Source organism: Octopus sinensis, linkage group LG18 (assembly GCF_006345805.1).
Source record: "Octopus sinensis linkage group LG18, ASM634580v1, whole genome shotgun sequence".
In the NCBI taxonomy this organism is placed as follows: Eukaryota; Metazoa; Mollusca; class Cephalopoda; order Octopoda; family Octopodidae; genus Octopus; species Octopus sinensis.
The window spans coordinates 54,174,667-54,199,955 of record NC_043014.1 but is presented as its reverse complement, the minus strand read 5'-3'; the positions used below and the strand labels follow the sequence as shown (position 1 = coordinate 54,199,955).

Sequence of the window (25,289 nt, the reverse complement as noted above, 5' to 3'; positions counted from 1 at the left end):
ACACCCATTAGCATCACCATTGGTTCAATATTTGTTGCTGTCTTTGCAGTGGAATGGTTTCAATAGAAAAACATTCACCAGCACTCATTCTTACCTGTTATTAGATTGACATCGTGTGACCTCTCAATTTCCTCCTCCCTCATCCAACTGCATTCTCTCCTTGCTTCCTCAACTAATTCCTACCTTCTCTATTATTCTGAGTTATTTGGTCCTAACGCTGACCATCTCATCCCAGATCATTTTTAGTCGGTCCTCCTTACATTCAACTACCAACATTAACTTCTCAAACTCTCCCCTCCGATAATTTTAACCTAAATCTTTCTCAGTCCATCTGACTAACCCTAAACTCAATTCTCAGAGCCCCTCAGCTTTTCTCAGCCAATTCTCCATTGACCCTTCACTACACTTTCTTATCCAACACCTGCCATTTACATGCATTGCTGTATCTTCTTTATCTTTTACTGGTTTCAGTCATGGATATATAAACCATGGCAGGCTTCCACACAGTTTCTCTCTACCAGATCCACTCAAAAGGAACTGGTTTATTCTAGAAAACACTTGACCAACGTGCCACATAGTGGGACTGAGCTTGAAACCAGGTAGTTGCAAAGTGAGCTTCTTAACCACACAGCCATACCCACACCTGTATAAATAATTCCTAAGATTCTGGTGGTAGCTGTTGTATAACCCCTGGTCAGCCCTGGTGGAGTAACTCCATGGTCAAAGATGTTCCTACTCTCCGCTGCTTATTCCTACAAGACTCCATTATCCAATGTGTCTTTCTTTCTTTTTTATGGTAGGATGCCATTTCAGGATGATTTGGCTACTGTTTCTAACAGGACAAACAACCATAAAAGGACTAGTGCCAGTCTTTCTTATGAAACACTTCCTTGGGGACCCAATTTCTGCTCCCAACAGCTAGATGAATTGAAGGACATAGGATTAAGGGTGTGGATCAAATGTTTTGTAACGGATTTAAATTTAAGATTTATTAGGGATGTGATCGATGACAGGCCCTCCTGACTGGCTCCTGTGCCAGTGGCACATAAAAAGCACCCATTACACTCTCAGAGTGGTTGGCATTAGGAAGGGCATGCAGCTGTAGAAACATTGCCAGATCAGATTGGAGCCTGGTGCAGCCGCTGACTCTCCAGACCTCAGTCAAACCGTCCAACCCATGCCAGCATAGAAAAAGGCTGTTAAACGATGATGATGAGACATAGCTGTGTGGTTAAGAAGCTTGCTTTCCACCCCTGTGGTCTCGGGTTCAATGGGCACACTGTGCAGCACCTTGGGCAAGTGCCTTTTTCTGTAGCCCCAGGCCAACCAAAGGCTTTAGTAGACAGACACTGTAAGATGCCCATTGTGTGTGGGGATTTGTACCGTTGTCCTGACATCACATGATAGTTATAAATGAGCATCATCATCATACAAGTGAGGCTGTTCATTTTGAACGTTCCACAACGAACCTATCTGGTCATGGGGAAATATGACCTTGTTTGGAAACGGGTGAGGATTGACAACAGGAGGGGGGCATCTGGCCATAGAAAATCTGTCTCAACAAATTTTGTCTAACCCATGCAAACGTGGAAAATTGGATGTTAAATGATGATGATAGCTATCATAAACACCCCTTGACCTCTTACTATTTCTAACCACCCTGGGTCTACCATCTTTGAATTTATTTTCTAATATTTTTATTAATATTAAAAATGGACAACCACTTGAAAAAGATAAAAATCACATCTTTCACTCAGTGAATCCAAGTCAACGAGTGAACCTGCCAGAAATAGCAACCAAATTTCCCTCAAGTTCCAATCTAAAGAAATACATGTTGAATCATGTGACCCTTGGTTTGTTATAATCAAGATGAAACTGACAGGAATGTCTTTGGTTATAGGTTTCCTCAATCAGGATTGACCCAGGGCTAAACAACAACTGTTACCATTTTCAATTTCCTGGCACCAACTAATATGGCCAATGAAATCTTTAAGATATGATTACAATATCTCCATCATCATCATTTGCTGATTTTGAAGTGGTGGCCACTAAGATGCTGTAAAACTTAAGACTCTCTGGTCTTCTACTAATTTTATTTTGAAACAGGTTGTATGCAATTAGAGCAACTATCAGACTATCTACTAATAACACAAGCCACTTTACACAATCTCCCATCCCCTCGTTAGGCTAATTATTCAGAGCCTCACCCCCACCGACCTTTCTATAAGTTTATTCCTCTTTCATTCCATCTTGGACAGACTTTAAGTTAAAGGACTGAGAGAGATTTGCTCAATTTGTCAAATTTCTCTTAAAGGGGAAAAAAGAAACCCCTTGAGCTTCTTCCTCAAACAGCACTGTACCATCTTAAAAACACGATGGGATGGTCATCATGATTGGAATGCTTTTGATCATAGATCTGCTTGGTCAGCGTTGATGTGCGGGGTTAAACCCCACCACCAGAAAACATACATAATACCAACAGAATTTTATTAAATAGGCAGGAAATCTTAGATGTTCAGGGTTTTCTAGCCAAACCAATTCTTTTTCAACCCTGTTCATTACAGGAATATATGAGGATTCTGAAGTAAATGTTTGGGTCCAAGGAAACTAGCGAGGATCAGTGTTTGCAGTTAGTGAATCCAAACAGTTCTTAAAAAGGAATCAACTGGTTTTCTGTAATAAGGGGGAAATGTTAAGCATTTCAGGCAGAACCCCCTTCATCAGAGAATATATATATATATATCTATATCCAAATAGAGGGAATGGAGCAGGTAAAAAACAAAAAAGGCTACATGTGTTTCCCAGCTAGTAGACCCTTGGAAGTAATGATTACTCAATGAGGGGGTCCTCCACTAGCTACTCATCAGGCTGAAGATACCTTAGTTAAATGGAGATTACATTGTCATTAAGGAATCCCAAGTTAACTCGCCAGAGATATAATTTAAAAGTCGTTAGTGGAGTCCCTCTTATTGAGTAATTATTACTTTCGAGGATCTGCTAGCCAGGAAACATATGTAGTCAGGATTTTACCTGCTTCATTGCCACAATTTGGATTTTCATTTGCATTCATGGCAATCCTACTTGCTGGAAACTATAAAGACACTTTTTTCAGCTTATTGAACTTTGATATGAAAAAAACCTACAACCTTCCATGTCATTAAACTATTATTATTTCTGAAAGTTGTATTTTTTTATACCTACCACGGACTGCTTGAAGCTTACTCACTTCCTACACCTAGATACCTAGATCTTACGATTACATATCTATATATATATATATACACACATACATATATATATATAATGATTTTAATGTCCCTTTTCTAAGCGTGCATGGGGTGAAAGGAATTTGTTGAAGCAGATTTTCAGTGGCAAAATGTCCTTCCTGTTGCCAACTCTCACCTATTTCCAAGCATGGCAATATTTCCCATTCACTGAACAAATTTCTATGGAAGAATTGAAACAAACAACCTGACTTGTATGCTGGTGAGGCTCATTTACAGTTATCACATGACATCAAGACAAGCAGACACACCCACATTCAATGGCTTTCTTTCACTTTCCATCTAGCAAATCATGTGGCTTAGATTGACCTGGGGTTAACTGACTCAAGGGCTGAGGTTTTCATACATTACACTGATCATAAATGCCATGCATGACACTCAACATTTGAGTCACTTTATAGCTTTATATATATATATATATTACAATCCAGCAGCCATCAGAAGGAGACAACAACCAGTACCATGAGAATTTTCTAAGAAAAACAAGTGGACTTCCCGAATATATGAAATAGTAATTTCTTTTTCTCTTACAGCATGACTAAATTGGTTTAAAAGTATTGAAACCGGTAGCATATTTAGATTAAATTGTAAAAATATTTTCTTTTTATTCATAAAATTCTTAAAGCATTTTCTCTTTTTTTTATATAAATTTCCTAGCCATCTTTGCTCCTCAAAATGTTTCTTTATTTCAGCTGACATATTCCTCAAAGCTACCTCTACTCTCAAGAGGTAACACAGCTCCTCATTTGTTAAATGCCTTTCATCAAGGCTGCCCGAACTGCACAAATCAAACTGTTGAACAATCCAAAGTGTAGTTTGCAGAGTAGATTAGAAAAAAGAAAGTCCACACATGTATATGCGAGCATGTGTGCATGCATACATGCATGTATATAACACAACTACTGAAGAAACATGCATAGAACAATGCCAACACCACAGAAGCAGAGAAGAAAACAGCAGTCCAACATGCACAACATCAACAACAACATCTAATCAGTAACATTATATGTACGTACACACACACACACAGAATCTTGTTGTCCCAATAGCATAAAAACCTTAATTTATAGCAGACAACTGCAACAACATTAAAAGCACCCACTTCAATAATAACTAATTTGTCACAAAAATACACAAGTTCAAGATTTGGGAAGTTTATTTTATATTTATTTACTAAAAAAAATTAATAAAACAGCATTAATAATAATAATAATAACAATAATAACTGTTTCAAATTTTGGTAGAAGTACAGCAATATTGGGGGAGGTGGGGTAAATCAATTACATCAACCCCAGTAGAAAACTGGTACATATTTTATTGACTCTGTAAGGAAAATAAAAAGGCAAAGTCGACTTTGGTGGAATTTGAATTTGGAATGTAAAGACCTGGAAGAAATGTTGCTCAGCATTTTTTGTCTGACATGTTAACAATTCTGCCAGCTTAATTATAATTATAATAATTATTATTATTTCAAATTTTTGCCACAAGGGCACTTGGGGAAGGTGGGGGGTAAGTCAGTTCCATTGACACCAGTGTTCAACTGGCTCTTATTTTATCAACCCCGAAAGGATGAAAAGGCAAAGTCGACCTCGCTGGAATTTGAACTCAGAACACAGCAATGAACGAAATACTGCTAAGCATTTTGTCCAGCGTGCTAATGGTTTCTGCCAGTTCACCACCTTAATAATAATAATGATAATAATAATAATAATAATAGGAAAAATTAATGGAATTCAGTAAAAATATAGATAGAATTTCACAATTTTTTTTGAAACCTTAATAAGTGAATGATTGTCCTTTTTCAGTTTTAAATTGTATTTTCCATGTTTCAGTAGTCATGAGATTTTACACAGCGAGACTAGTCTGTGGGCCATTGAAATGCCTCCAGATCATGAAAAGGAATTTGGTCACCAAAGTCACAGAACTAAGAATTAGCATCACCAGAACAACAATCCCAATTCTGTCGATGCTGTTGACATCAACTTGTTTATGAACGACCCCGGAGAAGACAATCACCAACATGATGTAAGGGCTGAGCAGATACCGGGTGAAGGTGTCGAGGATGGCTATGTCCAAGGTGAACCAGGTGACTATGAGAACAACCAGGATGCAGAGCGGAACCAGGTCGCTGATGTAACGGCTCACCTCCCATCTGTAGTATAGGGCTATGTCCAGGTTCATGTGCATCAACAAGGCGACCCAGGTGCCAAAGAAGGCAATGCCGTTATGGACGAGCAGCTGGATGAGACAGGCCTGAGTGCCAAAGCTGCTCTTAATTAGTGTGTCCCCGTAGAGGTAGAGATAGTAGATCGATATGCCAAGGGTGGTGAAAGAGAAGACGGTCATGGTGAGTGCCACGAAGAAGCTAGCAATGAAGAAGGATCGGTCGTAAAGGATGAACCAGCTGATGTTGAGGCAGAGGGTGATGGCAAAGATCAGATAGAACTTAGAGGGAAACACATCGGGTTCAAGGTAAAGGTAACTATCGCCGCTCACAGTACAGATTGTAGACACACAGAAGAGAAGCCAGGCAGCCATCCATACGTAGACGGCATACCAGATATTGAAAGTCCAGTTTGCAGGCGAGAATCCTGTAGCGTAGATATTAGAAATATTGCGAATGGATGAAGTGTAGATACCTGGAAAGGGAAGAGGTGGTTAGTAGGTTAGAGGAGAAGCAAAATAAAAAGGGGTTAGACAGGTCAGAGGTGGACAAAGAGTTCAGGGCTGAAACTGAAAAGGGAAAATGTATTTTATTCCGTATTTTACAGAATTTTTATGATACATTCTGAAAGCCATCGAGAATTTTTAGATGCTGTAAAAGTGAACGTTTCTTAAAATATATCTTTTATTTCTTTATTCTAAGTCAAACTATTATTTAAAAAAACCCCAACGAAATGTGAGGGGTATATTGGATGATTAATGTGGTCCAAAATAAGCTATATCTAAAAAGGCAGAATGATCATGAGTGGAAAACCTTCAATTATATGTCTGCTCCACCAGATGCAACCTAAGGTGGAACAACATCAGGAACTGGATCTTGGAGAGAAGGGTTTTGTTCCGCTTCTTTCAGGTAAGTTATTAACCCTTTATATGAGTTAACCTCAACCGTAAGACCTAACATTCTGCAGCTCATCTGTTTTAAGATTAGGGAGAAATTAATCCTTCAAGGCCTACTTTGTGATGAGATTTATTACAGCAATCAACAATTTTGGATTCTATATTTTATAGCCCATTTGTCGACCAATAGCATCATTGGTCAGAGGTTTCCAAGAGGCCATTGGTTTACTCCATTTCCAATGGTAAGAGAGTGACAATGGAGTAACTGTGTAACTCAACAAATACCACAAGGTACTTTTGTTCAAAAGCACCAGTTTATTGATTTTCTTGCCAACATTTACACATTTTGTTTTTATAAATTGCCAGAAGATAGAACACATGCATATGTGGAAGGCTTTTCACAATTTCTGTCACCAAATTCTACTCCCAAGGCACTGGTCAACCCATGGCCATGATAGAAGAACACTTGCCCACGGTGACGGCAGTGAGACTGAGCCAAGAATTGGAGGTTTTCAAACCAAACCTCTTAACCATCCAGTCATACTACTGCCACCTGGTGGTATCTTTGTTGCAGGTGGGATTTTCTCTCTTGTTTGTTTTTACTTTGGAATGTTTGAATCTTCATCCACATAACAGCAGCAGCAGCAGCATTTCCTCCAAGAGAAAACTCAAAAGTTGTTTCTTAGTTCATTCTTTATGAATTAATATTAGTTCAGAGTTCCTCACAGATACACACCAGAAACCCATCGGATCACAATGGATAACCCACAGCCCCTACACGGACTGAACCAGCCACACTTGGGTGTTCAGATGATTGTGATGTGAGCAGAAGAATGGAAAGTTAGCAGGTTTAGTTAGTGAAGCCACAGAAAGGGGTTAGAAAGCATTTATTTATTTACATGGAATAGGAAGGAGTTCAAAAGTTAAACAGAGGTTTTCGAAGAGCATCAAAAGGGTTAGAAAGCTGGACTCGAAAGATTTTAATGAAGAAATACAAGTCTCTTTAGATCCAATGTTTGGATGGATCCAGTCAAGATAGTCTGGAGAATATTACTGGACATATTTGGGTAGATAAAGGGTAGCTTAACACAGTAAATTATTTGGTATATGCAACTGAAGCAGTATTAAATTAAAATAGCCACCTCTCTATCATATTTAATGAATACATACACTGTTGGTAGGCCAGTTACTGTAGCATTTGTCCTGAGATAACATCAGTTATGGGTTATATTAAAAACAACAAATATGAGAGGGAGACGAAAATCCATTCCAGCAATGGCCAGTGAGGACACCAGATGCATTTTGGCCACTTTTGGGACAAATTTTCATCTTCCTCTGATATTTTCTGTGTTTTTAACAGCACAACTATAAAATATGTTATCTCAGGACAAGTGTTATCTCACCACAGTAATTGGCCCATCAAAGGTGTATATATAGCATGATATGAAAATGGCTACAGTAATTATATTTATTATTTTTCAAGAATGTCAAACACTGACTGAACAGATTAACGAAAACAAATTGTAAAGAAAGCATATCAAAGGCAACACCGTAGCCACAATTTTGGGAAAGTCCCAGAAGTCCTGGCACCATGTGGGTTGGTATTTAGGAAATACTTTTAAGAAAGGCTACAATTTTAAAACCTGTATTGAATACTCATATAAAACGAGTCACCAAGGGAATCTCTTAATTGATTTGCAAGAAACAGCAGCTAAATCTCCCTCAAACCATACACTACTTTATTAAAAGATGAAAGGAAACATTAGATAATGTAGTCCTAGGTACACAATATCTAAAAATAGGAAGGATTGTTACAAACAATAGTTTTGATGATAGAGTTACCCTGGAGCTAAAACAGATGCATTGTCTTATTTGAAATCTGTTTCCTGTTTAAATCCTGAACCCTAACCCTAACCCTTCTTCTCTAGATCCTAATATACCCTAACGTCTACAGGTGTGACACTGGTAATGCATAACTTTTATCCAGCTCTGCCACCAGAATCTGGTAATTAGCTGGTCAGTAATTATCTCCTTCAGGTTTCCCAATCTCTCTGCTTAACTGCTTCCAATCTTGCCCCTCAGCAATTATACTCGGAGTCAAAACATTACTATAACAACAACAACAGTCAAAAATACGTTTTTTTTATTGTTTTTTGTTTACTGCTGCCATTGTTAGAATGCAGACTTCTTTTAATATCAGAGACAGACAGACAAATATCTGTTATTAAGTCTTGAAGGAAGAGGGCTGCGTAAGAGAAGTGTTGAAGTGTTTTTTTCTTTTTTTTACCCCATGGACAATATAAACATAGTGAACTGAACTGTCCTCGGCTGGGAATTGAAACTGTATTGTAGTCTCAGCTGGTCAAGTAAGAACTTACCTCTTTTTTTATACTAACCACATTATGGAGTGATTAAAACAAAACAAAAATTTTAAAATAACCCCCCCCCCCTCACCTAATACAAAACACAAACAAAACAAAACCTGGAACCGATGATATTAGTTTCAAATTTTGGCACAAGGCCAGCAAGTTTGGGGAGGGAAGGGGTAAGTTGATTACATTGACCCCCCCCCCCCCAGTGTGTAACTGGTACTTATTTTATTGACCCTGAAAGGTAAAGTGAACCTTGGTAGAATTTGAACTCAGAACGGGAAGACAAACAAAATGCCACAAGAGATTTTATTTTGCCTTGGCATTCTAACGGTTCTGGATCAAAGGATATTCTCCAGATAATCCAATCATTGAACGGATTCTAATTAATAAACCAAAACCATTAATAAAAAAAATATAATTATCAGACGAAGAATAAAACTGAAAAATCTTTTTTTGTGATATCATTATCATATTACAAGATGTGTTATGATGCTGTATTATGTAATACTGTATCACATGATAAAATGATATGCCATGATACCATGGCAACAAGATGTATGATACACCATGCTATACACCATGTCAACAGTTTTAACGTCGTCCAATGTTGACAGGCAATATGTCACTAAGAAATCATTTTGTAGTTTTATAACGAAAAGGTTGACAGTAACTTCAAAGTTTCAGCTATGCAACTTCTATCAGACAGTCGAATGAAGGTTAGGCAGCTTAGATTGCAAAACAATTGCCAACCCTTTGCTTGTAAAAATAAAAGAGATAAATGCGACTCTGCTGAAAAATATCGATCGATCGATTCTTCAATTTGATGTGTCACTAACCTAACGTTTATATTTTGTGTTTGTGTGTGAAGGGTGCATGGCGGGGTGGTGAGTTTGATTCCTGGTGGGGGCCTTGAGCAAGAAACATTTTATTCCACTGCCTCAGTCCACTCAGCTGGGAAAATCGAATTGTACCTGTAATTCATTGGGGGCCAACCTTGTTGCATTCTGTGTCAGGCTGAATCTCCCTGAGACCTATGTTAAGGGTACACGTGTGTAGAGTACTCGGCCACGTGTACAAGCAAGCTGTTCCATTGATTGGATCATATGGAACACTGGTCATCATAACTGAGAGAATGCCAGTCATCTTTGGTGTGTACCGTTTGAGGTATCACTGTTAATGTTGGGTTCATCCTCTTGTAGTCTGCATCCAGTCAAAGGGTTTCACTACCTACTTTGTCATAATTCCGGTTGTGATACACAGAACAAATGTCAGAGAAATTATGATAAGACAAGTTCAAAATTTATATCCATTTTATATCTGTAACCCTATATAAAACCAGACATTGATAAGACAAGATATATTGTTATGTGATATCAAGATGGAGATACGCTCACCGGGATATTGCAATGTTACATTTCATATCTGACATCATTAATCATATAAAATGTTAAATGGTGTCGCTGAAAGCAAAGCAAGCAGGGAAAATCTGAAGGAGGAATTGTTGTTGAAGCTAATAAAATGAAGCAAGGGTGAGTTTCTTCTGAATAATTACTGGACACAGCTTCACTGGGGTTCTTCTTTTTTTTTTTTGGTGGTTGGGGTGGGGAGCAGATAAAATAGCAGTGCTAAGAAGATATAATATTCTTTACAACTCAGACAACTTTCCACACAAAAATGTCAACTTCTTCCTCCTCCAACAAGAATGCAAACAACTTAAATGTTGTTATTATTTAGCTGCTCCAGCTCAGCAAAACTCCAATCAGTTGATCATAGATCTGTGTGTGTGTGTGTGTGTTTAAATAAATAAACAAACAAAAATGGCATTCAACTTATTTGGTAAGAGTCACATATATTTTTAAATAGCAGTTTGACTGTCTGACTTAAAGTTTTGTGGGTGTGTAGAGGCACCCATCTCATCAGGTAGCAGGAGAAGAATACGAGATCTGAGACAGTCAAGATGGTTTCTAGATGTTAGCTCTCTCTTTCTATCTCTCACACACACACATATATATATATATATATATACATTCCAGGGAGAAAAACTAGATAAAGTTGATAGCTTCCGTTACCTAGGTGACCAAGTCAGTAGCTGGGGCAGGTGTGCTGAAAGTGTAACTGCTAGAGTAAGAATAGCTTGGGCAAAGTTCAGAGAGCTCTTACCTCTGCTGGTGACAAAGGGCCTCTCGCTCAGAGTAAAAGGTAGACTGTATGACGCATGTGTACAAACAGCTATGCTACATGGCAGTGAAACATGGGCTGTGACTGCTGAGGATATGTGTAAGCTCGCAAGAAATGAAGCCAGTATGCTCCGATGGATGTGTAATGTCAGTGTTCATACTCGACAGAGTGTAATTACCTTGAGAGAAAAGTTGGATCTAAGAAGCATCAGTTGTGGTGTGCAAGAGAGATGTTTGCGCTGGTATGGTCATGTGGTGAGAATGGATGAAGATAGTTGTGTGAAAAAGTGCCAGACATTAGCGGTTGAGGGAACCTGTGGAAGAGGTAGACTCGGGAAAACTTGGGATGAGGTGGTGAAGCACGACCTTTGAACTTTAGGTCTCCCCGAGGAAATGACTAGAGACCAAGACCTTTGGAAGTATGCTGTGCATGAGAAGACCCGGTAGGACAAGTGAGGCCATAACCAGTGGCCTCTACCTGGGATATAGCCAGTCCACTTATGCATACCTTTCCTTCTTGGGACACAAAACTCTACTTGTGAAGACCTGTTGAGGCAAGTGAAAATCGAAATCGATCAACATCAATGGAATTTGTAGCTGTGATACCAGTGCCGGTGGTATGTAAGAGAACCATCTGAACATGGCCTTAGCCAGCACCGCCCTGAGTGGTCTCCGTGCCGGTGGCACGTAAAAAGCACCATCCGATTGTGGCCATTTGCCAGCCTTGTCTGGCACCTGTGCCGGTGGCATGTAAAAAGCACCCACTACACACATGGAGTGGTTGGCGTTAGGAAAAGCATCCAGCCGTAGAAACACTGCCAGATCAGACTGGGCCTGGTGCAGCCTTCTGGCTTCCCAGACCCCAGTTGAACCGTCCAACCCATGCTAGCACAGAAAACAGACGTTAAACGATCATGATGATACACACACACACACAATCATATCATCATTGTCGTTTCATGTCCGTTTTCCATGTTGGTGTGGGTTGGACGGTTTGATTGAGGACTGGCAAGCCAGGAGGCTGCCCCAGGCTCTAATCTGATCTGGCAAGGTTTCTACAACAAGAGGCCCTCCCTAATGCCAACCACTCTGAGAATGCAGTGGGTGCTTTTTATGTGCTACCGGCATGGGGGCCAGTCGGGTGGCACTGGCACCAACCATGCTTGAATGGTGCCTTCTATGTGCCACTGGTATGGAAGCCAGTCAGGTGGCATTCACATCAGCCACACTTGAATGGTGCATTTTACATGCCACAGGCACGGGTGCCAGTCAGGCTCTAATCTGATCTGGCAAGGTTTCTACAGCTCCATAGAGTGTACTGGGTGTCTATGTATTTATAAATATATATCTATATGTAAATATATACGTATTTATAAATAAGTCCTCAGTCGTTAAACGACGATGATGATGATATATTTAAAGAAAGATTTTTTTCAAAAAGTTAAGATTAAGAAAAAAACTTTTTAGAGAGTAGAATGGTACTAACCTTTAGGGTGGAATTTCACAAATTGTGTGTAGGCTTTGCACATTTATTAAAGCCTACACACAATTTGTGAAATTCCTTCCTAAAGGTTAGTACCATTCTACTCTTTAAAAAGTTATTTGTTTTGTAAATCTTAACTTTGTGAAAAAAATCTTTCTCTAAATATTATAACTGTATCAAATAATTTCCTAAATACACTCTCTCTATATATACACACACACACACTATGGTGTATGTATATATACACACTATTGTACCCATGGTTATATATCTGTGTGTTATACTTTTGTTTTACAAAAGCCAATTGAAAACTCTTGATTGAGGGTGGTGAATGTTGACTAGAAATCAAAATACAATGACAGACTCATGCTTTGTCCCGAGTTCAATGTAATTCTATTGATTTCTATGTATATTATAGTAATTGCATGTGTGTGTGTGTGTGTGGCTCAGTGGTTAGTGTATGAAGCCCATGATCATAAAGTCGGGATTCAGCGCATAGAGTTATGTGCCTTTATACAAAGAGAAAAAAAGAGAAGCCTTCGCCGCTCCATATTTTGGTGTGATAAGAAAAGTATCAAAGAGAATTAAGAAACAGTCTTTTACTATAGTCTTTGATGGTAGTGCCACAGCCTGATTCCAATGAGGATGACTATTAAAAGGAATAAAAGCTGTGAGGCGAAGAGGTTGAACTATCTGACTCGTTGCCTTCAAATCATATTTTAACTAAACTTTGGGAATTGAAGTCATAAAATAACATTTTCTAATTCTGATGCAGTACCAAACAGTGGCTCTCATGGCTTCTTGTCTTAACTGATTGGAAGTGACATCATATACATTGTTTTGTCTCGGTATAAAAGATGGGCTACAGCAAATATTCTGCTCAATACCACAGATATGCTTGTCAGTTGTTTGACCTTAACCAGTTGAGCATGTCCCTTAGTGGCTGACGATATGTGCATCTCTGATCCCAAGCAGAAGTAGTGGGGGAGCATCATAGCCATGTGTTGAGAGGGACTCTTTATGGTTTAGATAATTCACCTCTGGAAACATGGGTGTTTCGTTCATCATCCTTAAACAACCCTTATTCAGGAACCTTTTGAGCGGGATGGGTTACTAGACCTGAAGAAAATTCTAACTGGGCTCCACCTGCAAGGTCATGTGCTGTTTATCTTGATATGAGATCACCATGTCGTGCACATATGGTTGTGATGCATGTGCCTGGTGTACCCTTATCAGACGGGTAGTCATGATGAGTATACTGGACTTCGTACATTTTACCCCAGTGTCACTTTCATGGGATGCACTGCTCTCTCACTCAATAATAATAATCATAATAATAATAATAATAATAAAAAACTCTGGTTATGTAAGTACTGAAGACTGAACGCCAGGAGGGAATATACATAGCGAAAGTTTGATGAGAAAATTAAATTTATTAAATGTGATACTGTTTTAATAATAATTAATGTAACAATTTTTATTTGTGTTTGAATAATAATAAAAGTTTTGTAAAGTTGTTTGTTATAATTTCGAAAAAGGAAAATAGGGTGAAATGTATTCTTACATAGGTTTTTACTTCATGGGGTTTATGACCGGACGCGAACTCGTCACAACTTGATTTATTTAGGTGACCGCAGTATGCAATAAACCTGATGTGTACGCTAACACATTAATAACCACATCACTGGCAATTATGCGGTTTTTTGAAAGGACGAAGACTATCACAGTCGTCTCCCTTGATCACTTGTTTAGACCATTAATTACTTCCCTTGTTTCAGATTAGCGAGATGAAAGGCAAGCATTCGGAAAGACGATTGACCATGTGTTTTGTCCATTTGTAGTCTCCATGCCTGTCCGTTTGTAGTGTCCCATTACAAACCTGAGTGGACGTTGGTTTTATCTGGAAACTAAAGAGTCATTAACTCAAAACTTTCCGCTAGCATATTATTATCACAATTATTATTATTTTAAGGCAGCGAGCCTATAGAATTGTTACCGCGTGGGCAAAATGCTTAGCGGCATTTCGTCCGTCTTTATGTTCTGAGTTCAAATTGCGCCGAGGTCGACTTTACCATTTATCCTTACGGGGTCGATGAAATAAGTACCAGTTACGCACTGAGGTCGATATAATCGACTATCCCATTTCCCCCAAAATGTTCAAGGCCTCGTGCCTAGAGTAGAAACAATAATTATCATTATCATTATTATTTGCCCTGATGCTTTTCTCTGGCAGATGTTATTCTGACACTATAGCAAAAGAGCAAGCCATACCAAATGGCCAAAGGTCGTTTGAGTCATTCTTCCTCAGATTTCAAACACCTTCTTTAGAATCCTTGCTGTTCCTAACAAGTCTGTTTTCTGCATCAGTCCCATTCTGATGGCAATTCCTAGCTTCTCAAGCCAAATATCCAATCTATTACAAACTGCTCCCAGTGCATTGACCACAATAAGTACCACTTCTACATGTCTAATTCTCCATAGTTTCCTTCTTTCCCACTTCAGCTTCTGCTATTTCTCTACTTTCTCGTTTTCCTTCTCATTCACTTTGTGGGCCAACAGTGATGCAATATTGCTTTGTTCTTCTTTTCTATGACGACAGCATCAGGTTTTCTAGATGGTCATGTCCCAGAAGATCTCATATTGTTCATTTTCAGCAACCCTTTCCAGTTGGTGCTCATACCATTTCTCACTTCTGCTCATGTCAGAGTTTCCAGTGAACCAATCTGGCAATGTTGTCATGCCTTCTCTTGTATTTTTTTCTTTTTGAGTATCTTACATTTCCTAACAACATACAAAATGGAGAAGTCACTAACTTGTCAAGATTGAACTGGTACAGTTTGTTTTCAGTGCCTATTCTAGGGCTGCAAAGTTTAGGGGTTCAGTTTCGCCTTTCAAGTTGCTTTTCCCAGTCCATCCCCAGATCTTATCTTTGTCAACTGTTTCAGGCATTTCCTGCAAGAATTGACCCCACATCTTTTCTTTCCATCTATTCAAGGTGTTATTCTGTCTGTCTTGTTTAAATTCTCCCTTTACCTTTGCTTCATCACTGCTTAGGACTTTCATCTTTCTTACTTCTGCCATCAATCTCTCCTTTGAATTCTTTACATACCATGCCAGATTATTTTCCTCAGATTTCACACACAATTCACAGCTAATGAGACCTCTTCCTCCTCTCTGTTGCGATAGATATAACCTGTCCATGTCACTTTTGGGGTGTAAACCCCCTTGTAGTGTCATCATTTTCTTGGTCTTTCCGTCAAGCTCCTTAAGTTCATAACTTCACCATCACATCAGTATTAAACCTTAAAGCTGCAATGGCCTCTCTGTTGACAGAATCCCATTCCTACCTCTCAACTTTGTCCCTAATGCCAATTTCAGTTTCCGTTTCTGTTCCTTTGATATCAGTTCTTTCATTTGATTTATTTCCAGGATACCCAGGTACTTACACCTGTTGCCGTCAATTTCCTCCATAATTTGTCCATCTGATAATATAATTCCTTCCATCTTATCACTTCTACTTCTTTTCAGTAATAGCATTCCACGCTCTTTTATAACTTTAATTATTATTATTATTAATGCAACGAGCTAGCAGAATCGTTGGCATGTCAGAAAAATACTTTTAGCAGTATTACATATGTCTTTATATTCTGAGTTCAAATTCCACTGAGTTTAACTTTGCCTTTCATCCTTTTGGGGCTGATGTAATCAACTTGCCCCTGCCCTCAAAATTTCAGGCTTTCTGCCTATAGTAGAAATGGTTGTTGTTCAGTTCTATATTTAAGAGATGAGGAATTATGTACATTATTTACATTTCACGGATATTTGTCCTCATCTTGTTTGTTGTTAACACAACGTTTCGGCTGATATACCCTCCAGCCTTCATCAGGTGTCTTGGGAAAATTTCGAACTTGGGTTCTCATTCCTAAGGTATTTTTCAATGTTATTTATTATTATTATTATTATTATTATTATTATTATTCAGGTCACTGCTTGGAATCGAACTCGGAATCTTGGGGTTAGTAGCCTGCACTCTAACACGTATGTCCATAATAATTGTAATAATAATAATAACATCGAAAAATACCTTAGGAATGAGAACCCAGGTTTGAAATTTCCCCAAGACACCTGATGAAGTCTTGGAGGGTATATCAGCCAAAACGTTGACAACAAACAAGATGAGGACAAATATCCATCAAATGTAAATAATGTAAATTTGGTTGTTGTTGTTGTTAGTAGTAGTAGTAATAGTAGTAATAGTAGTATGTCCTGACTGTTCTAAAATTATTTACCCCAGTTTACACACAAACAGAAATATATTAAATTGGGGCAATATTTGTTCCCTATGCATTTCACAGTCGAATGATCACAGTATTAAAAGGCATTGAAGTGTGACAACCCAGTTGGAATTATCTGATCTACAGTAGAAAGACAAAAATAGCAAATGTAAAAATGTGTGTGTGTTCATTCTGTTACTAGTTTCAGGAATTCAACTGTGGCCATGCTGTAGCATTACCCTCCAATTTTTTTCCTTTAAATCATTTATATCACTCCAACTACTACTATTTCTTATTTCAGGGATCTCTGTTCAGCAAATGTCCCAAGGCATGGTTTCATATAAAGGGACATGGCTAAACACACGGTATTTGTAACCATGCAGATACGCACATACACGTGTGCATGTGTGTGCATCACTGAGTACTGGACATTGCCGTATAATTGTAAATGAGTATCCTTCATTTGTGGTGTTCTGCAAAAACATGTCTGGTCATAGAAGAATATTACTTTACTTGGAAACAGGTGAAGGTTGGTGACAGCAAGGCCATCCACCTGTATAAAATCTGCCTCAACAAATTCTGTCTGACGCATGCAAGTATGGAAAAGTGAACATTGAAACAAGGATGTTGATGACCGACTGATTGATACAAACAAACAAAACACACACACATAATCGAGGCACATTCTACTTTATATTAATGACCAAATGGTGCCTTAGTCATAATTAATTTTTAAAGTAGTTTGGTCACTTTATAAAAGAAAGAAGCACTCTCTCTCTCTCTCTCACACATACATATACAAACACACACACACATATACAAACACAAGCACACACAGAGAAGGAGAATGTAGGGAAGACATACAGACAGACAGAAGAAAATAAGTCGAAATACATTTTAGCTGACTCCCTTTTCACAGGTAAATTCATGGGATTCTTAACAAGTCAAACCAGTTTTTGTTTAGCTTAGTTGAAAAGTTCAGATAAAAGTGAGATTTGGTAGAGACTTCACACATCTCCATTCTAAACGACATAAATTAGTTCATTCTCTATATTTGACTGATTTTGAAAGTGGTAGAGTAGTATTCACGGAAGATTTGGCTGCAATTTCTTACAAGCCAGACAAGCACATAAGAATTTCCTTCCTTGATCAGAACAGAGCCAGTGCTATACAACAGCAACAGCAACAACAACAATAACAAACACTCCATTATGCTGTGAAATAGATTTAGACAAAACCCTTTCTTTGATGCCAACAATAAGACATGTAAATAAGTTTACGAATTATATATAGACTGCATTAATAAGCATGCACACATGCATGTATGTGCACATTTGTGTGTGTGTCTTGTATGTAGATGTATATACATATATGTGAAGTGTTGGTGGCACAGCTAGTATACACAAAAGTGGTTGGTATTAGGAAGAGTATCCATGCATAGAAAGCATGCAGAAGCGGTCAGTGGGGGCCCAATGCAGACCTTGGATTCACAGGATCCTGTGCCAAAATGTCCAACCCATGACTGGCTGGATTGGACACATTGGCAGATATATGAATTGTAGGTACAGGTATGGTTATGTGGTTAAGGACTTCGATTCCCAACCAAATGGTTTTAGGTTCAAGCCCACTGTGTGGCAACTTGGACAGGAATCTTCTACTACAGTTCCAGACTGACCAAAGCTCTGTGAGTGGATTTGGTTGACAGAAACTGAAAGAAGCCTATTGTGTGTGTGTGTGTGTGAATCTATGTTTCTTTGTGTGAGTGAGTTTGTATTTCTCCCTTTCTGTATATGTAATCACTGGCTGTGAACAAATGCCTTGCAAGCATCCAGCCACGGAAATCTTTGACCCCCAACACACTCTCGTGTCTGACCCATGCAATCATGAGATTGATGATGGTGGTGGCGTATATGATTTGATATGTTTATGTTATAGATGTAATTTAGTACATGCATTATTGATGGACTGTAAAGATACAATGTCTTCATGCATACTGAGCTGAATAAGCAGAGAGATGCACAGGGTTAAGAGGGAAAGTGTTTGTCTTACCCGAACTGCTTTCAGGTTCGCTGGCGTAAGCGTTTAGGACAGCGGTCACAATGAATATTATCAAAGTGACGACGATCACAGCAATCTTGGCAGGCCTGTGTTCCATGTTGGCTGCAAAAGAAACAGGATTTGAGTTAAGCAAAGGAAAATGGGAATAAGGATAATAAGGCTGCTGTAGAGAGAAAAATCTATTAAAAGACCCTTAAGAAAATGTTTAGGTAGAAAATGAGAAAAAAACCCCAAATATCTTGAAATATATATACATACGTATATATATGTAAATATACATACATATACATATATATATATACACACACATATATAGATATAAATATATATATATAGACATATATACATATATATATATGTAAATATACATACATATATATATATATATATACACATATATAAATATATATATATGTAAATATACATACATATATATATATATATACACATATAAATATATATATATACACATATAAATATATATATATGTAAATATACATACATATATATATATATATACACATATATAAATATATATATATACACATATATATATATATATATACAAGCATACATATATATATATATATATAAATATATATATATATACACATACATACATATATATATATAAATATATACATATACACATACATACATATATATATATAAATATATACACATACATAGATATATATATGCATATATACATACATATATACACATATATATACATACATATATACACATACATATATACACATATACATAAATATATATATTATATATATACACATATATATATATACATACATATATACACATACACATAAATATATATATTATATATATACACATATATATACATACATACATATATACACATACACACATATATATATATACATATACACATACACACATATATATATATACACATATACATATATATATATATATACACATATACATATACACATATATATATATACACATACATACATATATATAATATACATACATATATACACATAAACACATAAATATACATACACATACATATATATACATGCATATATAATATATATATATAGATATATGTATATGTACATACATACATATACACACATATATATATATATATAGACACACACACACACACACATATATATAATTATACACACACCCTCACACACATATATATGCACACACACACACAAATATATGGATGAAAGTTCCTTCTTGAGCGATAGGTTTAAAATCTTGTATTGTGGCATTTCGTATATATTCCACCACTGGTCAGGACGCTGGTCCCATTGCAGGATTCCCCATTCTTGCCTCCCGAGTGCACTGCAGCAACATGCACTGCCCAGTCCAGGAACTGAAACTATAATCCTCCAATTGTAAGTGCCATACCCCAACCAATAATCCACCTGCCTCCATACCCATGTGCAGAGGGGCGTGAGACGCACGAACACCTTCCACACTACATATCATGCGACTGACTTTCTAAGACAACCACATTTCATTAGACTCTCTGTTGGTTGATGTTCCTAAATCGAGGGTCTTTTTTAAGGCTTGTCTTCATTGGTGTCCCACTCAACCAATACTCACAATCCGCACGCCACGCAATTATTATCGCCTTATTGCACCTACAATGTGAAAAGATGTCTAGTTTCTGTAGATGCGAACCAAAAGCAACAGAATCCTGATCAACCAGAGGCTAATCAATGAGTTACACCCTAGTTATTTCCCCCTAATTATGTTAAGCGAAATAACTCACTAATAAAAGATAAATCGAATGTAGAGTTCTTTCCCCTGAAAATACGCTTAAGCTATCGAAGAATAAAATACTACTAGTTGTCCGCTCGATCTGCTAGAAATAACAGTTGAATCTAAAATTACAAACCTGCCTTTAAAGAGAAGATGATGCATCTTATAATGTATTTCCAGACAGATTATGCTTGTAAATAAAAGTGATTAGACTGTCACGGCTGACTTATAGGTTAGCTTAATCAACAACAAGACTATTGTAAACTGCGGTTAACAACAGAACTGAGAAGCAGGATTCAGTAGGAAATGGCGTGGGTTTAAGTGCTTCGTTACAGGGACACAGGGTCACACGTTCGGTAAGAAGCCATCAGTTGATGAGATCTACGTCTGTATTTCCCAATATGTGTAATCATCAATTTTGAAAGAATGAAAGCCAGTCGACGTAAGCGTGATTTGAACTCAGAACCTAAAGGGAACTAATCTCGCTCGTTCATTTATTGGTGGCTGTTTATATGTAGGCGGTGTTGAAAAGTAGAGCAACTTTATTTCATGAAAATTATCGCTTGACGAAAAATCTGGGAGTGGAGGAAGGAAGGATGGTTGTAGGGGGGGGGTAGATGAGTTAGGGAACTTTATTGATAAGGGGAACAGGGAAGTATGATAGGTATTTCAGTGTGTGTGTGTGAGAGAGAGAATGACAGAAAGGAGAGAATGTCTGTGTGTGTGTGTTACAGGTATATACACACACATGTAAATATACAAACTAGCACTCCGTCGGTTACGACGACGAGCGTCCCAGTTGATCCGATCAACAACAGAACAGCTTACTCATAAAATTAACGTGCAAGTGGTTGAGCACTCCCACAGATACGTGTACCCACAACGTAGTTTTCAAGGAGGTTTAGCGTGACACAGAATGCGACAAAGCTGGTCCCTTGAAATACAGGTACAACTCATTTTTATCAGGTGGGTGGACTGGAGTAACTTGAAAGAAAGCGCCTTACTGAAGGATACAGCCAACCACCAGGAATCGAACTCTTGACCTTACGATCTAGAGCTGAAGACCTTGACCCACGCACTTTCACTTATTCTAAACACACTTATTCTAAACACATAGGCGCAGGAGTGGCTGTGTAGTAAGAAGCTTGCTTCCCAACCACATGGTTCCGGGTTCAGTCCCACTGCGTGGCACCTTGGGCAAGTGTCTTCTACTATAGCCTCGGGCCGACCAAAGCCTTGTGAGTGGATTTGGAAGAAGGAAACTGAAAGAAGCCCGTCGTATATATGTATATATATATATGCCTGTATGTGTGTCTGTGTTTGTCCCCTAGCATTGCTTGACAACCATGCTGGTGTGTTTATGTCCCCGTTACTTAGCGGTTCGGCAAAACAGACCGATAGAATAAGTACTGGGCTTACAAAAGAATAAGTCCCGGTGTCGAGTTGCTCGATTAAAGGCGGTGCTCCAGCATGGCCGCAGTCAGATGACTGAAACAAGTAAAAGAGTATATGTGTCTGGTGAAGCAACGAGTACTGGTGGGTGTTCCTTAATCTCTCTATAAAACTATTCAAAGTGCCTTCATGTGTGACAGATATGTTATTTGTTTGGAGGAAGCGATGTGTTTGTTATTGTTGTTGTCCTGTGAAAGTCTGACACACTCCAACGAACATCAGATCAGGTCATGGAGTGAAACGAACCCCATGTTCTACCCCCACCTAAAGCAAAAACAGTAATCTTTACTTCTAAAGGAGCAAACAATGTATTTAAATCTACGAGGGTTCCAGTTGATCCGATCAGCCTGCAAATGGAGTGTGACAAGGCTGACCCTTTGAAATACGGGTACAACAGAAACAGGAAGAAAGAGTGAGAGAAAGTTGTGGTGAAAGAGTACAGCAGGGATCGTCACCGACCCCCGCCGGAGCCACGCAAAGATTTAGGTGTTTTCGTTCAATAAACATTCACAATGCCCAGTCAGGGAATTGAAACCGCGAGTCCGCTGCCTCCACAATCTTTTTAAATAATGGCGACTATAACAATATTGTGACAGCAACAGCAGTAGTAATAGTAGTAGTGGCAGCAGCAGCAGCAGCTTTCATAAGTGTAGTTGAAAATGTAGTTTCATGATTAAATAATAATAATAATAATAATATGTTAGAAGTAGATCCACAATGGTCTTACCACTAAGCACTAAGAAAGGAATATTCTCAAGGAAATTTATAAACGTTTGCTAAATTTTCTAAAGAACATTCCTTTCTTAGTGGTAAGACCATAGCGGATCTACTTCTAGCATAATGGATGTCCATGTAGTGGTCATCCCTCTTATATGTATATAATATAATTTTCTTGAATCTTCAGATTTTAATATGCTAGACCACTGGTTTTAAATTGATATTGATCAAATTTTTCACCCTTATTAAATTATATATATATATATATCATCATCATCATCATCATCGTTTAACGTCCGTTCTCCATGCTAGCATGGGTTAGATGGTTCGACCGGGGATCTGGGAAGCCAGAAGGCTGCACCAGCCTCCAGTCTTATCTGGCAATGTTTCTACAGCTGGATGCCCTTCCTAATGCTATATTTATATACATACACTTTTATTCTTTTACTTGTTTCAGTCATTTGACTGCAGTCATGTTGGAGCACCGCCTTTAGTCAAACGATTTGACCCCAGGACTTATTCTTTGTAAGCCTAGTACTTATTCTTTCAGGGTCTTTTGCTGAATCGGTAAGTTATGGGGGATATAAAAACACCAAAATCAGTTGTCAATCTGTCCAGCTTGGAGCACAGATGTCAAATGCTGATGATTGTGATGTGTGTGTGTAATAAAATAATCTTTATTATTATTTTTTATTCTCACATGTCTATATAAATTGTCTGGAAATCTCCCCACTCCCTGAGAATAAAATAACCAAAGACAAATAACTGAACTCTCATTGCCATCGGAAGATTCTCATCTCTTCAACTGTCGTAACACAACAAACAAAACAAAACAAAGTTTTCTCTTCTCATTGTGTCCTTCCCATCCTATGTTAGTCACCTAACCAGTTACACACAAACAACATAACGGTTACTAATCTATCATAAAGGTGTTTACTAATGAAATAACTAATCTCTCAAGCTACTTTGTTCAGTCTTTTAACAATAATTTATAGAATTTAAATAAATAAATATGTAAACATAGAAACAAAGACCTGAATGTGACAAAGAGAAAGGGAAATGATGTAAGGAGCAGAAAGCAAGTCGTGGGAATGAGGTGGGAATAAGAATGTGATTTTTGTAGACGTTGTGGAAATGTTTGCCGAGTTTTCTTTAAAAGTGAAAAACACACAAAGAACCTTTTAGAGTTGTATTGAGAGAAGAAAATTTCAATGTCAAATATTTTAATATTTTGGCTTTGATTGATTTCATAGTCTGGGATGAAGTTTTCTCTTTTGAAAACAGTTTTAAAAGACTAAACAAAGTGTGAGAAAAAGAAATCTGAATGTGGTTTCAGGATGCATGACATCTTAGGCAAGTGTCTCATGTCTTCAATAGTACAAGGTTTGTGAGTGGATTTAGCATATGGAAACTGAAAGAATCTTACATATACATACATATATATATATATATATACATACATATATATACATATACATACACATATATACATATATATATATACATACATACACATATATACATACATACATATATATACATACATATATATACATACATACATATATATACATACATATATATACATACATACACATATATACATACATATATATACATACATACACATATATACATACACATATATACATATATATATATACATACACATATATACATATATATATATATACATACACATATATACATATATATATATATACATACACATATATACATATATATATATACATATATATATATATATATATACATATATCAGACATCAGAACATTTTGGACCTAGTGTTTAGTAACCATACTAACACTATACATAACGTTACAGTGGAAAAAACCCTTCTTTCAGACCATGACATGGTTCTCTGTAACATGAAATTCCACCAGCCGAAAGCTAATCCTAGTGACCTTCCTCCAGCCCACCCATTTGACAACATGGATCTCCATAAAGCCAACTGGGATGCAATCAGGAACGAGCTATCAAATGTTGACTGGTCCTTTACACATACACACATCTCCACCAACCATAAAACATCTTGGCAGATCTTTGTAGACACCGTCACAGACATATGTGCAAAACACTCCCCACCAAGACCTGTGAACAAAAAGTGCAGAATCCCCCAAAACAGAAAAACCATTATCAGAAAAATAAAAAGAACAAACAAAAAAATTAACAAACTAAAGTACTGCAACAGCAACACACACATTCGACGGCTATCGCACTGCTTGAATCCAAATAATATAACCTCCAACAATGCATGAAGACCCTCATCAATAACCAAAGATCAGCTGAGGAGAAGTGGGCCATTGAAAAAATCAAACTCAACCCCAAAGTGTTCTTTTCATTTGCGAGGAAACGCAGGGTCACTGTCTCCACTGTAGGCCCTCTAATTGATGAAACTGGCACTCTCCAAGATAATGCCAAATCCATGGCCGAGATACTGCAGAAACAATACTGCTCTGTTTTCAGCAATCCTGATATGGCCGATCTGGGCTGTATCAGTGATGTCAACCCCCAACACACTATATCGGACATAACGTTTAGTGCCCCTGATGTCTTAGCGGCGATAAACGAAATAAAACACAATTCAGCAGTAGCCCCGATAGGTTCCCTGCTTGTGT

The 25,289-nt window shown here is 37.7% G+C and overlaps 1 protein-coding gene across 6 annotated transcripts in view; it reads right to left on the bottom strand.

Moving 5' to 3' along the window:
* Positions 1-25,289, bottom strand: part of LOC115221323 — a 116,009-nt gene that overhangs the window by 24,215 nt on the left and 66,505 nt on the right. For 3 of the 6 annotated variants that reach the window (XM_036511084.1, XM_036511083.1, XM_029791494.2), the window contains exon 2: positions 18,700-18,810. In XM_036511084.1, coding sequence (XP_036366977.1) covers positions 18,700-18,810 — 111 coding nt within the window. Of the gene's footprint in view, positions 1-4,971; positions 5,924-18,699; positions 18,811-25,289 lie in introns of those variants that run through there. The other 3 variants (XM_036511086.1, XM_036511082.1, XM_036511085.1) reach the window with 2 other exon arrangements.